We start from the raw sequence: 17,129 nt of genomic DNA on the forward strand, positions 1-17,129 counted from the left end.
ATAATGTTGATCCAAGATCATCAAAAGATGTTGATCCAGGAACATGTCTTAAATCACGGTGACGCGTACATGCCAGTTGCATTCCTTAATATCGTTGCCAAAGCACTTGGATTTAATCAGAATATCTTTCTGTTTGGAATTATATGAGGGTAAATGTTTAACAACATAATTTTAATTTTTGATCATTTTTGATCCATTTTTCTATCCTTTAATCGTTTCCGTGTGTAGTTTGACAATAAAACAATCATAACACTTCAGTAAATTAGACAGACCATAATAAAAATTATTTTAACATTTTTTTGGTGTTTGCATGACTTTAAATTATGATCAATGCAGACAGTCTCGGTGTCTCAGTAATATCTAACGGCAATATTGCCTTACTCACTTCATTTCTAAAGGTGTGCGTCCCCTTTAAGAAGCGGTTCGGCAGCTCGCTCTTCCGCGAAGAAACTGACCCCAAGTGAATGCGCGTACACACACCGCGGCAATACAGTCAATGACGGGAACTCCGCAGGGCAAACCACACTTTCTTTTTTCATTTCTGACACTTTCAGATGGGACCTTTTCTACTCAACGTGAATATGACTTCTATTATTTGGTAACCCTGTTTTCGAATTTGTTTTTATAATTTATGGACAAACTAAGCCTTCAAATAAGGGAATTTCAACTTTATTTATGATAAACTTCCTGGTGATGTTGAAACTGACATTTTATTTATATGTATCTGAATATAAGTGGCCTAATGCTGGTAAATGTGCTGTAATCTTGTAACCGTCAGTCATCAGGAATTCATCAGCAGTGTATTTTCGGAGCAGCGTCACTCAGTGACAGCGCGCGGATAGTTTATCTGTGGATTTTAAAGGACCCTCTTGAGCCACGTTGAGTATTTGATAGCTTAATTTCGCCTGTATTGAAAGATGCTCCAGAATGGAAAGCCTCAAACGGACAAAGCGGACGCGTCCGAGCCAAAGCCTGAAACGCAAAGCGAGAAGACAGAAGCGAGCGAGAGCGCCGCGTCTCACCCGGAGAGTCAGACCACAGACCCCGGCTCCACTCAGGTCCCCCTGCCCCTGCCCGTCTATCCCAAGCTAGAAATCAAGCGTCATGCCGTGACCGAGGACTACAAGGTCTCAAGTCAAGTGTTGGGTCTGGGTGTTAACGGCAAAGTGGTAGAGTGCTATAACAAGAAAACCGGACAAAAGTGCGCGCTGAAGGTAAATTACACACACATGTTGTAATGGGGATATAATGGGAGAGTTGACTCAACTCGTGCAATACATATTTCTCGGCAAATGAACGCTGTTAACCTCATGCAGAATAGTGGTTTTGTTTCAGAACCAGTCTTTACACCTCTAAACGTTAAGAAGTCCAAAAAATAATTAACATTAACGTAAAATAGCCTATTAAAATGAACCATATATTTTTTTTAAATCTAGAAAAAAGTATAAGTGTTGGAGTAATGGAACATTCAGAAATATCAGGGAATTTAAAAAAAAATTCAGGTGAATTGTTAATTCAAGTCAAGGAATGTTACTGTTTTTTGTTAGCTGACAAATATTATATATAATATATATAAGTCCATGTCAGTATGAAAGCTTTGAAGAAAAAAAGTTTCAAATCAAGTAAAATTTTCTAATGAACTTGCTGCAGGTGTTGCTTGAGCCACAGGAGTTTTGCTTTCTAATCAAGAGAGTAATTAATTATGTATTCACATCTGATGTCACAGAAAACAGTTAATTTGCTTTTCTTCACTGTCTCTATGTGTTTGAATGTCTGAATATATATATATATATATATATATAAATATATATATATATATATATATATATATGTGTGTGTGTGTGTGTGTGTGTGTGTGTATAGGCTATATATATATATATATATATATATATATATATATATATATATATATATATATATATATATATATATGTGTGTGTGTGTGTGTGTGTGTGTGTAGGCTATATATATATATATATATATATATATATATATATATATACATTCAAATTTAATAAATGAATGGGAAATTTGCCTATAGTCTCAATTATTAAAACATGGACTTGTAAGTGTAGGAGGAAGTTAAGCAAACTGTCAGGTAATGGTTCTTCTGCTCATGTTTTTGTGTTGTGAAGCAATAAGAATTTATAAACTTCCCTGTCCACTAGTAGTTTTGTCAGGCCGTCTGATTTGGCAAGTCTGGATTGCACCTGTTCTCTCTGTTTTACAACTTAGTGGAAGATATCTAACCAGGCTTAAACAGCAGCTGGCCTGAGATACACATTCAGTGTCTCTTGTAGGGTCAGGATTTGAATATCACACAGAGCCGTGGTGAAAAACAGACTCCATTACACTCAATTGACACACAGTACCATCCCAAATATCTCTTTGGGCAGTGCCTATTATTATGAAAATGGCATGGGAAAATGTAAATGAGGCTCTTTTGATGCTTATTGTGCTATCCTAAATGAATCTCAGTGTGCTGGACCACAGTGAAAATCCAACTGACCTGACTCATTTAGGAGTAATTTATTGCTCAATATCCTCTTTTATCCTTTTTAATCACAGGGTAAACAGGAATAGGGCAGAGCTGTCCATCTTGGCTGGCATTTAATTAGGTAGCATGTTGATGGCTAAGTTTAATGAATGTGAGTGTATAGGTGCTGTTTAATCCACTTTAGCTGGACAGAAGCCAACCCTTAAATCTAATTCATTTAATTCACTCTTGATTTCCCATATTGGAATTGAACGGCTGCCAACAAGGAAGATATATCTTAATGTCTGATCAAACCCATGAGATATATTTATCAGCCTGCCACTGGGTTTCTGTATTACAAAGTCTATACCCTGTATATATAGTCCAGTGCAGTGGTGGTTCTTGATCCCTTGATTGAGTTTAGTTTGTAGTGTGTTGGTCTACAACATATTTTGTAATATAAAGGAAATATTCAGATTAATTTTTTCGAAGATGTTTTAGCTATATTTTTAATTATGTACAGTATTACACATACAGTATGTGTGTGACCCTGGACCACAAAACCTGTCATAAGGTTGTTGTTTTTTTTTTTTTTTTAACTGAGATTTATACATCTTCTGAAAGCTTTCTATTGATTTGATAGGATAGGACATTATTTGGCTGAGATAAAACTATATTAAAATCTGGAATATGAGGGTGCAAAAAAATAATCTGAATATTGAGAAAATGTTCTTTAAAGTTGTCCAAATGAAGTTCTTAGCAATGCATATTGGATATATTTATATTTATGGTAGGAAACTTACAAAATATCTTCATGGAACATGATCTTTACTTTATATCCTAATGATTTTTAGCTTAAAAAGAAAATTGATCATTTTGACCCATGCAGTGTATTTTTCAAAAGTGTATTTTTGCCTATTGATACAAATATACTTGTTCTACTTTTGACTGGTTTAGTGGTCCAGGGTCACATGACAATTATGTTTTGTAGGACTCAATTCTCTACATAATATATACAGTTCAGTAAAGAACAATTGACGGACTGTTGAATTTTTTAACATGAACAAAATATAAATTATATATATATATATATATATATATATATATATATTTTTCAATACAATTAAAAATGCAGATTTTCTGTGGCAACCACCCAGCTTATGTTTTTGTAACATATTTCTGTCTATATAAGTATTACATCAATTGTTTTTTTAAATATATATAATAATTATAATAATAATAATATAATTTTTGGACAATTATGTTTTTTATAACAAAAAAAAATAAGACTGCGAATAAGGCAAAATCAGAACCTTGTTTCATGTTTAACAGTATTTATTATAATTGAATAAAGCAACATGGTGGTGAAATGTCAAAGACAAGATGTGTAAGCCCTGTTCAATGGTCTTTCAGTGTTCCTCTTGTGCTGTGAGCTACCGTATGCTGGACTGGTTCATATTACAGTCCTGGCACTGCCACTCTCACTGTTCAGTGTTTGAGTTCATCTTTCCACACTGATTCTACGTTCAGGATCCAGCCATTGTTCAGGTTTGAGCCTTTTTCAATCCTGGCATATTTCTGAGTGTGCCGCAAGGTTTATCTGGAAGCCAGCCGCTTGATGTTTCCTGAGGGGATGAAATTTATTTCCCCCAAAGGGAGAAACAGAGAAGGCAGTGTGACAAAGCTGTATGACGAATCTTCAGGAGCTGCCAAGTTGTCTGTAAAAGTGGATTTATTGTAGGAGCCTCAGTTTTATGCTGGAGCAGTTTGCAAAATCTGGCCTATGAATTAAACTCGAACTCTGTCCGATTTGTAGTCAGTTAATCTTTTACAACAGGCCCAATAAAGAAGAGTATAAGATTGCATGAGATAAGAATAGTTTTCATAAAGTAGACTGCTGAGTAACACTGTGGTGTCTTTTACAAGAGTCTTATTTTAGACATTTCAGAGTCATGTTTCACGTGTTATCATAAAATGTGACTTGGACGAACACAGAAAGTAATATAAACACTCATGCATGTCTCTGTTTGACCAAGAACCAAACGTGAGATGGTTATGATGACGCTGACCTCCAGTAAATCAAGTTGAGCCGCTTCAAATGAAAGTCCAGAATGCAAAACCCCCACACATTTCTAAACGTTACTGGGCTGAAACCGAAATATAGTGGTTTCTAGAAAATGTAATCCCCCACTCGGTTTTTTAAGGTTTCTTAAGGAAACTGTGGCCACAGAAACCTTCTGGTTATACTCACTACTATTATAAATTATAAACAATAACTGTGACAACAAAAGGCCCTTAACATCTAAATGAATTGATTTTATTTTACCCAAAATATTGAATGCTTCGATCTGACTACACAAACAAAAGTCATTTCAAAGTTTAAATAAGCTAATATATATATATATATATATATATATATATATATATATATATATATATATATATATATATATATATATATATATATATATAAACTTGTCATTAGATGGTATCTGTAAACAAAACCTATCCATCTCATTCAAATTAATGACTCACATAAAATAATATAACTTATTTACTAAATAGAATCCAGTCTGAAGTCTATAGACTTGTCTCATAGTTACTGAGACTGTTCTATTCTGTGGCTGTAGACTCAGGAAATTAAATGCAGTCATAAAGATAAAACTGTCAATATAGCCATCATGCATTCTGCAATCAATCCCTGCAGACGTGCTGATGAACTGCCTGTTGCATATATTGTCTGTTTATGTTTCTGTGAATTTAGCAAACTGATTGCTTTCATGGTACATACAATTTTGAAATTATGTATATATTATTACTGGCCTAACTTGTGGAACTGAAAAAGCTGGCTCAAAAGTAGAGGTGACTCATTTGTAAGCACATGGTCATATCTGTTTTCTCTCATAATGTAAAGTAGGGGTGGGCAATATGACCAAAATCTTATATCACGATATGAGAAATGTTATATCACGATAACGATATATATCTTGGTATAGTTATTTTTTCTTTTAATAAGGTTTTTATTATATTAAGATTTGATAACAGATTTTTCATAATCCTTGTCACCAATGTCAATATCAAATTAATACAAGAAAATAATAATAAAAATAAATCTCAAGCTCACTGGAGATACATAAACAATTGGTGAAGAAATAAGAACAAGAAACTAATTAAAAGCAGTAGGACAACAATTACAATAAATTAGAAATACATTGTGTAATTGAATTAGTCTTCACTGTGTAAGTAATATACGTCTATCTATATATCCATATATATATATATATATATATATATATATATATATATATATATATATATATATATATACACACCGTATATACTATAAGTATATGACTATAAGTCACACTTTTTTTTATAGTTTGGCTGGTCCTGCGACTTATAGTCAGGTGCGACTTATCAAAATTCATTTGACATGAACCAAGAGAAAACATTACCGTCTCCAGCCGCTAGAGGTCGCTCTATGCTGCTCAGTGCTCGTCTAGTCTACACTGAAAACATAGAGCGCCCTCTCGTGGCTGTAGACGGTAATGTTTTCTCTTGGTTCTAAATAAATGCGACTTATAGTCCAGTGCAACTTATATATGTTTTTTTCCTCGTCATGACATATTTTTTGACTGATGCGACTTATACTTAGGTGAAATTTATAGTCCGAAAAATACAGTATATAAAATATCAGTTTATATATAATATATCAGCTTCCAGAAAAATTTTAAGCAGCACCAATGTTTTCAACATAATAATAATAAACGTTTGTTGAGCAGAAAATCACTATATTAGAATTAGGGATGCATCGATCCGATACTCGGGATTGGTATCGGATCCAATACTGGTATTTTCTGCGGATCCGGTATCGAGACCGATCCAAATCCGATATTGTGCGTATACTACTGTGTTATTGCTGAGCTCCACGAAAGGCACAATAACATTATAAAGCACCAAAACGTTTTTGTGCACTATATTTCAAGTGTTCTGAAGCTGATAGTTCAATGTGAGGTGCAGATTAATATTGAAGTCATTAAATTCAGTTCACATAAACTCTTCTTTCCACTGCCGCTGTCTGTCATCCTCCATTCAGCTATCAAACTGTGTCATTTGATTTGACTGGTTCTTCTTAGTGAACCGATTGAACAAGTTCACCAGTTCGAACTGAATCGTTTGAACCGGTTTGCGTCTCCAGTAAGCATTAATTCACAAATTACTTAAATTATTCACTAGTTTAACCTGGCTGGCACTACCTCAGGCTCTGAGTCGAAATGAACCAAAACCTGGAGTAATTCATGCACTCAAACAGTACACTAACTGAACTGCTGTGAAGAGAGAACTGAACAATGCACAATGTGACTCCGTGTTGTTTCAAGCTCATCATTTTGCATAAGCGCTCAGTGCCACTCTATATTGGCACCTTTAGTATTATAATACTTTTCTAACAATCAAAGATTATTAATAGTCTTTCTTGATCTGTCCTATTTATAATTTGTTGCTGGCTTTAGTACTGTGCTATACATTTAAAAGAAACGTCTTTTAGATTTCTATATAAATGTATATTTTTGTATTTACATGAATGTATCTTACAACAATAAAAAGAGCAATGTGTAACAATTTACCAGATTTTAGACTCATTTACTTCTATTTGTAAATAAAATATTTCACTAGATTTTATACAATTATTGTGCACCCGTGATTTTTCTAGAATCTAGAGTATCTTTTTCTGCTGAATTATCCATTAGCCTAGTTCATAATGGTATTTTTGACATAGATTATGATTATATATTTTTTTATTTGTTATTTTTCATTAAAATTAAGTTGTGTATATGTAGTAGATTGTGATTAATGATCAGGTCAACACAGAAAAGTATAGAAATTCTACATTGATTTAAAAAAAAATGCGATGTATCGGATTGGATCGGTATCGGCAGATGCTCAGAATTTTCATATCGGATCGGTTCTGAAAAAATTGTATCGTTGCATCCCTAATTAAAATGATTTCTAAAGATCATGTGACATTAAATTCTGGAGTAATGATGTTGAAAATTTAACTTTGCATCACAGGAATAGATTTTTTAAAAGTAGAAAACAATTATTTTAAACCGTAATAATATTTTAAAGTTTTGAATTAGCTTTTTCTGGAGCCTTGGTGATCATTAGAGACTTCAAAATCACTAAACAATGTTTCTAGTTTCTAGTTTACTTAGCCTTAATAAGTAAGTGAACAGTAATAATAGTATTTTTCTTAGAAAACACTGTTAATAAGGGTTCTTTGTAAGTGAACGTGTTTGTTAGCACCAGACAGCTCTCACATTCATAGTTGCTGTCGCTCCTTTTACAAGATTACCCATAAAGCTCACGCAGCAAAACCAATGCACATGTAATTTATTGTGTGTGTGTGCTATCTGATACTCTCGTGGTTTTTCTTTCAACCACAGCTTCTGTTCTGTTATTGTTGTAAATGGAGTTTCCTGACGTCTGTTTCCCTGTGATTCTACAGCAGTTTTTTGTAAGTGGTACCTGTATCTCTGAATCAGGTCTGAACTATAACAGTTGCTCCAGTCAGTCATTTGCAAAACTGTCCTTAAAGCTCCAGCCCACGGGTGTCTCTGTTAAATGACTCAAACTGTCCTTTAGCTGCTGTTAGTTGGAAATCAAACGCAACACATCTCTTTTTCAGATAAACACACACATACACACATTGTGAACTTTTGACTATTAACTGCAGAAACAACGTGGGTGGGGGTCAAATCAAACTGCATGCAGTTCACGCCTCTGCAAGCGGTTCAAACTGCTTTTGGGCTTTAATTGATAGAAATTAAAACCAGAAGCCCATTACTGTTCGCTTGCTTGTAAACAATTGCTAAACTTTAGTGTTTAGAGTGTAACTTTTTAGTGTGTGGATGAATAGAGCACAGTGATTGTTTTATGTGGTGACATCTGCCTTAACTGCTTTTACATCAATGAGAGTAATAAACACAACAATTTTAATTAATTCATGATTTAAATTAATTTTAAATTAATTATTTTTTGTCTATACAGTGAAAGTCAATATCCAGCTTTCATTTAATGGACAAACACTTTTGAATACTCTTCAGAATATCTTCTTTCATGTTCCATAGAAGAAAAACCTAGCTAGTCTTGCTTTTGTAAATACAACAGTAAACTATTTATGAAACTACTGCTGTAATTATCAGTTGATAATAGACGTCTTGTTGCCTGAAAGGGACACAAAACACTAAAAAGGCACCAAGAAGTTACACTGGGTGTCACTGCAGTGCCAGCTTTCAGGCCCCAAAAATACACTCTGACGGGATATATGTGCAATGTTAAGGTCTCACAATGTTCCAGTGCATGCCATGAGTTTGATGTCCCACTTAGTAAGAGAGTAAGGACGAACACACAGAAAGACCAGTTCAGGACTTTCTGTACTGACTCTGTGTGGTAAATTGCAAAATATAAATAGAATTGATATGAAGAAGCGGTTGGAAAGCAGGTGAATTTTATTAAAGGAATGTTCCGGGTTCAAAACATTTTAAGCATCTTTGACATGCTGTCAGCTGCCACAGGTGAAAAGGCCACAGATGATGTCAAAAAAAAAAAGATGTATATATATATATATTTAAGTGGTCTGTATACAATTCAGTTTTAAGATGAAAAATATATATTTAAGACACAAAATTATGACCCTGGACCACAAAAGGACCACTTAAGTCACTGGGTATATTTTTAGCAATAGCTTTAAAAACATTTTATGGGTCAAAATTATCGATATTTCTTTTATGCCAAAAAGTAAAAGAAGATATTTTGTAAATTTTCAACCGTAAATATATCAAAACATATTTTTTGATTAGTAATATGCATTTCTAAAAATTCATTTGAACAACTTAAAAGGTGATTTTATCAATATTGCGATTCTATTTGCACCCTCAGATATCAGATTTTGAAATAGTTGTATATCGGCCAAATATTGTCCTATCATAACAAACCATACATCACTGGAAAGCTTATTTATTCAGAAATTTTGAAAAATTGACACTTAATACTGGTTTTGTGTTCCAGGGTCACATATTATATTATATTTATTATTTAATCTTTACATGTATGTGTGTATATATATATATATATATATATATAATTATTAAAAGTATTCTTATTAAAAAATAATAATAATAATAACCTTACTGATCCAAACTTTTGAACAGTAGTGTATAGATTTTTAAAAACTTTAAAAACTGACACTGTGAATATTTGTTCTGATCTCTTTAGATTCTGTACGAGTGTCCCAAAGCCCTGAGAGAAGTGGAGCTGCACTGGCGAGCATCTGGAGGGCCACATATAGTTCGGATCCTCAGCCTCTATGAAAACATGTATCGTGGGAAAAAGTGTCTTCTCATAATTATGGAATGGTCAGTCCTGTCAGTGGTAAACATAATTTCCCATCATGCTCAGCTGCCAGAAATAGTACAGCTCTTTAGTCAACATCTTTGACTAGTGACTTAAAGACAACAGAAAAAACTGAGTTTCTTTCCCCTGTATTTTTCACCCAGTGATACCATGTGATCTGATGTCACAGTCTTGTTCTGAATGAAGGTTTCACTTCTCTTTTCCACTAGTTGTATCTCAAGAATTTTAATTTTATTCTCATTTGTTTGGACTGCATTGTGATGAGTAACAGCAAACACAAGACTTTAAAAACTTCATACAAATGTGCTGTTTTAAAAGTGTGTTGTTGTTTTTCTTATAGGGAGATATTAAATGGCGTATGCCAGTAGACTCAGGAACTGGGACATTCTCATTCTAGAGAACATCTTAATAGACAGGAATTGGTGTAGTCCAACATGAGTCATTCATTTTCCAGAAAAGACTGCAAGCTTTCACACAGACAAACTCAAAGTTAATAGACATGGACTAAAAGCCACAAATCTTAGACTTTGATTCCATGATGTTTAATCAAACGCTGTATTAAATGGCTGTGATGTGGTTTATCTGTGCTTGAGCAGTCTGAGAGCGTCTCATTCACTCTCACTGTGAGAGCAGCACACTTTCATAGCCCGAGATTCACAAAGACTAATGTTCCATCTCTTAATTAGAGCTAATTTCCCGTTTCCCTCGTGCTTTTGGGTATTTTGGCAATAATATGAATCACATCATTTCTGTAACCATAAAGCCATGTTGTTGTGGTTGTTTTCACATACTAAGCTGGGAAAGGAACTCAGCTTATTGTGATTGTGTATTTGTGCATTAAGCTGTGTAATAAGAAAATGTGTGTGTGTGTGTGTGTGTGTGTGTGTGTGTGTGTGTGTGTGTGTGTGTGTGTGTGTATTTGTTGTGTCAGTATGGAGGGGGGAGAGCTCTTCAGCAGAATTCAGGTCAGAGGAGACCAGGCCTTCACGGAACGAGGTGGGTTATCTGTCTTTGTGTGTTTTTTTAGCACACACACACACACACACACACACACACACACACAGGAAATCTACCATGCAAAAGTGTAAGTATATTGCCACAAACACACACACATACATTTAGGCCAACCTAAGCTCTTCTAAGGCGCCAGTTGATTGAATATTCAGAGGAAGTTAATTTACCAGGTCATTTTCATTTAGTTGATAATTTGTTAGTTAACAGTAAATATGATGAGAAAGATCATTTCCAATATTTGTTAAATTGATGGTTAGTTAACTATGAGTATGGAGAGGAAGTTAATGTCCCATGCAATTTCCCTTTAGTTGTTTAATTTGTTTGTTAGTTAACAACATAACACAGAGGATCATTTCCAATAAATTCCCCATGGTAAGTTAGTTATTTAATTTCCCATGCAATATTAATAGTTAATTTCCCATGTAATATCAAATAGTTTATTAGTTAACAATAAATATAACGAGGTTGATAATTCTCCATATACTTTCTGTTGGTTAGTCAGTTTATTAATTAACTATAAATATGGTTAGATTTATGATGAGGTTATTTCCTCATATAATTTCCATTGGTTAGTTAGTAAGTTATGAATATGATTATGGTTATGATTTTGATTATTATTAGTAGGGGTGTAACATTTTAAGTTTCTCACAGATCGGTACGTATTGTGGTTTTGGACAGAAACACAAACAAAAGAAATAGAAACAAAAGCAGACTTTTACACCCCTAGATTAAATGGCAGTTAGTTGTGGTCACTCCTTTTTTTTAAGAACACTTGCCTATATTTTGAGGCAGGAACTGAATAGTAAAAAAAAAAAAAATGGAAGTTCATTGTTGTATTACACCTATAATCATGAAATGGCATCAGAGACAGAAGTCACACTGGATTGTACTGTTCTGTACCTGCAGAGGCCTCTGAGATCATGAGAGACATCGGCACAGCCATCCAGTATCTGCACAACATGAACATTGCACACAGAGACATCAAGGTAACAGATGATTGTTACTAGTACTACCATAAGAATGAAAATAATATATTCAAGTCAGATTTTCAGGAAACTGGGATATTGCATTCTATTTTTGTGTCATTGTTGACTATATTTTGAGCATCTATTCCTTCCTCAGCCGGAGAACCTGCTTTACAATAATAAAGAAGACACTGGAGTTCTCAAACTAACAGACTTTGGCTTCGCTAAAGAGACTACACTGCATAACCCATTACAGACGCCTTGCTACACGCCGTATTATGTAGGTCAGTAAGATGATTGTTACTCCTATCATGAGAGGAACCTCTCTTTAAACAGAAACAGAGACTGAGTTCTGTTTGTATATCTGGTGTAAATAGAATAACACTTGGTATATAAATGCAAACTTGTGTGTTTTTTTTTTTTTTACATGCGTCTCCAGCACCAGAGGTTTTAGGTCCTGAGAAATACGACAAATCATGTGATATGTGGTCTTTGGGTGTGATCATGTACATCCTGTGAGTATAACGACTCTGCCTGGTGTTACCTTAAGTGGTAATGAAAAGCTATAATCTACGTCATTATAAACTAGTTGAAACTGCTTTGTTCCTCTTTGTGTTGCATGAAGGTTGTGTGGATTCCCACCTTTCTACTCCAACACAGGACAGGCTATTTCACCAGGAATGAAGCGGCGCATTCGCATGGGCCAGTACGAGTTTCCTAAACCGGAGTGGGCTGAAGTATCTGAGGAGGGTGAGACGCATTTTTTGTCTATTCTGCACCCAGTCAAACGTCATGTTGCCTGTTTACCACCAGAGGGCAGTGTTGCTTTTCTTTTAATCGCTATGTCTCCATGACTGTGTGTAATCATCTGGACCTGTTTTATGCATTCATGGTTGTTTATAATTCAATTCAATTTTTTAGGGAACATATGGATAGGTATAGACCATATTTGGAGTAAATATTCTCAAATATTCTGCCTGTGTTTGTAAATCCACTCTGGATTTGAGTTATGTCCACACTATCTATGATTCACTATCTACTGTAGATCAGTATTTCTCAACATTTTTGTACCCAACAGCCATGTCTGTAATGCTCAAAACACTGGTCTAGATTATGTGGACCTAAAACAGTCATGTTCCTCTTATGGATGTATAATATTCTTCTCCTCCAGCCAAACAGTTGATTAACCAGCTATTGAAGACCGACCCCAATGAAAGAATGACCATTGAACAATTCATGAACCACCCCTGGATCAACGTGAGTATTTCAACTTATTGAATGTTTTTCTTAGATATTTGTTTTTCTGTATATACAAGGATCCAACACTGAGATGTTTCTTTTAGCAATCCATGGTGGTTCCCCAAACGCCTCTCCACACCACACGAGTGCTGACAGAAGACAGCGAGATGTGGGACGAGGTCAAGGTGAGCACAGACTGCTCTGCCCAGTCAGATAATCACACTACCTGTTTACAATAATGGCCAAATATCATTTAGGTGGCTTTTACCTTTGTTTTGTGTGTTTTTTTAATTTATTTTTTTCATGTAATATCTGACACTGAAGAACGGAAACACTATTTTATGTAATACCACCTGAATCCTCAAGGGGGAGCCACACAGCAGAATAAAAACAACTCCTCTCAGTTCATTTTCATTTCATTTCAAGTAGCTTTAGTGGCAATTTATATATCTTAATATAATGTATTTAACATATATATTGAATATTTATGAATAACATAACAAAACAGAGTTACTTAATAGTAGTATCATTCATCTAAAATTACAGGTTTTGTTAATATATTTTTAATTCAAATTTATTTTTAGTTATTCCCTTTAAACAGAGGCAGAGACCGAGTTATGTTTGTATATGTAGTGTAAATAGAATAACACTTGGTATACTAATGCAAACTAATTTGTTTTTTATATATGCAATATATATATATGTAAATAAAATAATAAAACAATGTTATTTAATCTTAGCACTATGGAGAAAGTGACAGAGCTTAATTTCACGATGTGGTTACAAAACAGGAAGAGTCGGACACTGACAAACAGGCATATCATGTGCAAGACAAAAGAGCAGTCCAGTAAACAGACATGGTCGATCTCCGGTGAACAATGTCCAAACAGGGTAATCCAAAGGGGTAATCTGAATCACAGGCAATAGTTCAGGCGAGGGTCAAACAGAGTCCAAATAAAGAAGAGCAAGAGAATAATCCAAAGACAGGCAAGATGTCTGAAAATACAACAAGACTAAACAGGCGAAATTTGACAGGACTAGAATAGCAGGACTGGCTCCGTACAGTAGCTGTCGCTAAGCAGAGATAAACACTAACAATACTCGTCCCCGAATAACATGTGAATGGGTGTTGTACAGTCTGTGTAATTGGTTGCAGGTTTGAATGTAATGTATTATGTATTTGTATATATATAAATAACTTACTAATATAACTAATATACTATTTTTACTTTATACTATGTGCTCTATTCTGTCTACTCTTTGTCTCTTGGTTTGTAGGAAGAGTTAACCAGTGCATTGGCCACCATGCGTGTAGATTACGAGCAGGTGAAGATTAAGGACTTGGATGCCTCCAGTAACCCCTTACTGAACAAGAGACGCAAGAAAGCAGCAACAGGGGAGAAGAGCGGAGGAAGCGGATGCAGTAGCCAATGATGGACTGGAGATGAAGAACAGACAGATCAATGACCCAAAGGGAAGTGCAAGGTCAGATAAAAGAGTCAAGAGCAAGAATGAAAGCATAGGGAAATAGATGGGCTCTCCATAGAAGAACAGAGGATGGATGGCTCAAGGGAAAAGGCAAGAACAGGACACAATTTTTGTTGATAAACAAGAAAAAATTGGACAGAATGCACATGTATACAGAGGAAGTCTTTGTTTCTACCACCAGCAGTGAAGAATTTTTAAAAAAGCTGCTTTAAAATCCTTTCAGCTGTATGTGAGTGTTCATTAATGTCTATTACTTGATACACGCTATTCACACAATGTATGTGTTATATATGTGTATTCGTATACAATGTGTTTCTGTGTTTCTCATTAGTCCTATCATGCAGTTCACTCCAGAGACTTAAAGTATTAGCTCACCCAAAAAAATGAAAGTTTGATGAAAATCTACTCACCATCAGGCCATCCAAGATGTAGATGAGTTTGTTACTTCATCAGGACAGATTTGGAGAAATGTAGCATTACATCACTTGCTCACCAGTAGATCCTCTGCAGTGAATGGGTGCCGTCAGAATGAGAGTCCAAACATCTGATAAAAACACCACAATAATCCACACCACTCCACTCCAGTAGTTAATATCTTGTCAGGTGAAAAGCTGCATGTTTGTAAGAAAGAAATCCATCATTAAGATGTTTAGAAACTGATACATCTTGGATGGTTTAAGGGCGAGTAAATTATCAGCAAATGTTTAAAAAAAATTGGTGAACTAACACTTTTATTTGTAAATGTTTGGCCTTTTTTATTGCAAATAAAAATGTTAAATATTCAGAGGAATTGTGTGTCTGTACTGGAAATATTCCTTGTATTGCAAGAAATGGTGCTTTTTAATGCAGTGAGTCACTCCCTGAACCTGAAGATCTGCATAAGTAACTAAAAGCTGACCTTTACGGGTCATTTTCTACAGGCTTCATTCCTCAGTGGAGCAATCAGTTCTAGAGAAGTTGACATCCACATACTTGATCTCTCATTTCACCATCTCAGACATTCAGCTGTTTAATATTTTAGTTCCCAGAATATGCATTTACCAGAGATAATTAACCATTCGGCTCATTATTATGATAAAATACTAGGATTTGCTTACTACAAAGCTGAGTAGATTCTGGGAAGGAATCTTTTCCCATTTTAACTTTTTTTTTTAATGTTTTATTGCAGACATTTGACAAAATGCATCACTTAAAAGAGGCCTGCTTTCTTTGTGGTCAGGCACTACATACGTTTATAAATAGCATTATCATACAGTGTTCTGGTGCAAAGCCAGCATTAGTCTTGCTGATAGTGGGCCACATTCTAGTGATCATATTTAGGTGACCACCAGTGACCTTTCCCCTAGTTTCTGCCACCTGATGTTTGAGCACCAAGTGACTGTGCCAATCCTGCTGTTGAAAACACAAGCCTATTAGTCAAACAGGTTTGAAATGCTATTTTGACAAATATATTTAAAAATACAAAATATACTTTTTTTTTTTTTATAATCACCACATGCAACTTAGCTCAATCACTAGCAATTATTATGATATGTTGTATTTTTCTGTGATATACAATATAATGAGATCCACACTCAAAATGTCAAAGAAAAATTTCAAAAAGTCATAATTTAGAAAAATAGCCCATGTAATGAGAACATTTTTATAAATGATAAAACAATGGACATTTACATTGACATTTAGTCATTTAGCAGACGCCTTTATTCAGAGCGACTTACAAATGAGGACAATGGATGCAATCAAAAACAACAAAAGAGCAATGATATACAGTACAAGTGCTATAACAAGTCTCAGTTAGCTTAACACATTACACGTAGCAAGGGCTTTTAAATAATATAATAATTTTTTTTTTTTTTTTTGCTTTTGCTAATTAAATTAAAAGAAAACAGATAGAATACAAAGGAAACACATTTAAAGAGCTTAGAGGCACTCCTTTTTCTCAGTTGCTTCAACTTTAATAAAACTGGTTAATCACACAAAACTTGGAGAAACTTCAACAGATCTACAATGCCACAAGTAAAATCAAAGTGTTATTGCACTAAAATTGCTGAATCTCTTTGTTTTGAATAAAAATAAAAATTAACAATGTGATATTTAGACGTGTATGCTGTATATATCCATAGGACAGATGTTTTTTGACTGTATTTAATTTCTTATTTATATCATGAGTATTTGTTTACAACAGAGCTTTGAGGGTGTTTAGCTCAAGCTCGAACATGTCCATGTGGTCAGAGCCAGGAATAGAGGTAAGACTGGTAAAGCAGGGTCACTAATCACTGTGGCCTTTATGAAGAATGTTCTGGACAGACAAGTAAAGGTCAGGATCTGTTGTCACAAGCTGTGTATTTATTTTCAGTCGCGTTAAACATCTTAACTTTCATCTGTTTCATCTTTTTTCCTCTGTGACACTGTAAATATTTTGTCAGACAGCCCGACTTTTTTGACAATTTGTGCTATTGTTATTTTCAATGTAGTGCACTATCTGATGGAGAGATCACAAGCTTATGTTGACGTGTGTGTGTGTGTGTGTTTGC

General features: G+C 34.5%; 1 protein-coding gene across 1 annotated transcript; it reads left to right on the plus strand.

Annotated features, from left to right (window-relative positions):
* The first annotated feature begins 479 nt into the window (after positions 1 to 479).
* Positions 480 to 15,379, plus strand: LOC127968495 (MAP kinase-activated protein kinase 2). Its single transcript, XM_052569754.1, has 11 exons — positions 480 to 598; positions 918 to 1,214; positions 9,752 to 9,891; positions 10,821 to 10,885; positions 11,810 to 11,889; positions 12,026 to 12,152; positions 12,308 to 12,383; positions 12,494 to 12,618; positions 13,040 to 13,125; positions 13,212 to 13,292; positions 14,386 to 15,379. The coding sequence occupies exons 1-11, from the start codon at positions 497 to 499 to the stop codon at positions 14,539 to 14,541; spliced, it is 1,335 nt and encodes a 444-aa protein (XP_052425714.1). The 5' UTR covers positions 480 to 496; the 3' UTR covers positions 14,542 to 15,379.
* The last annotated feature ends 1,750 nt before the right edge of the window (positions 15,380 to 17,129 follow it).

Source organism: Carassius gibelio, chromosome B11 (genome assembly GCF_023724105.1).
Source record: "Carassius gibelio isolate Cgi1373 ecotype wild population from Czech Republic chromosome B11, carGib1.2-hapl.c, whole genome shotgun sequence".
NCBI classification, from domain to species: domain Eukaryota; kingdom Metazoa; phylum Chordata; class Actinopteri; order Cypriniformes; family Cyprinidae; genus Carassius; species Carassius gibelio.

Coding starts and splice junctions, on each gene's coding strand:
- LOC127968495 (XM_052569754.1), top strand. CDS start 497: ATGACGGGAACTCCGCAGGGCAAACCACACTTTCTTTTTTCATTTCTG. Junction 12,384..12,493: donor GGTGTGATCATGTACATCCT/GTGAGTATAACG, acceptor TGTTGCATGAAG/GTTGTGTGGATTCCCACCTT. Junction 13,126..13,211: donor TGAACCACCCCTGGATCAAC/GTGAGTATTTCA, acceptor TGTTTCTTTTAG/CAATCCATGGTGGTTCCCCA.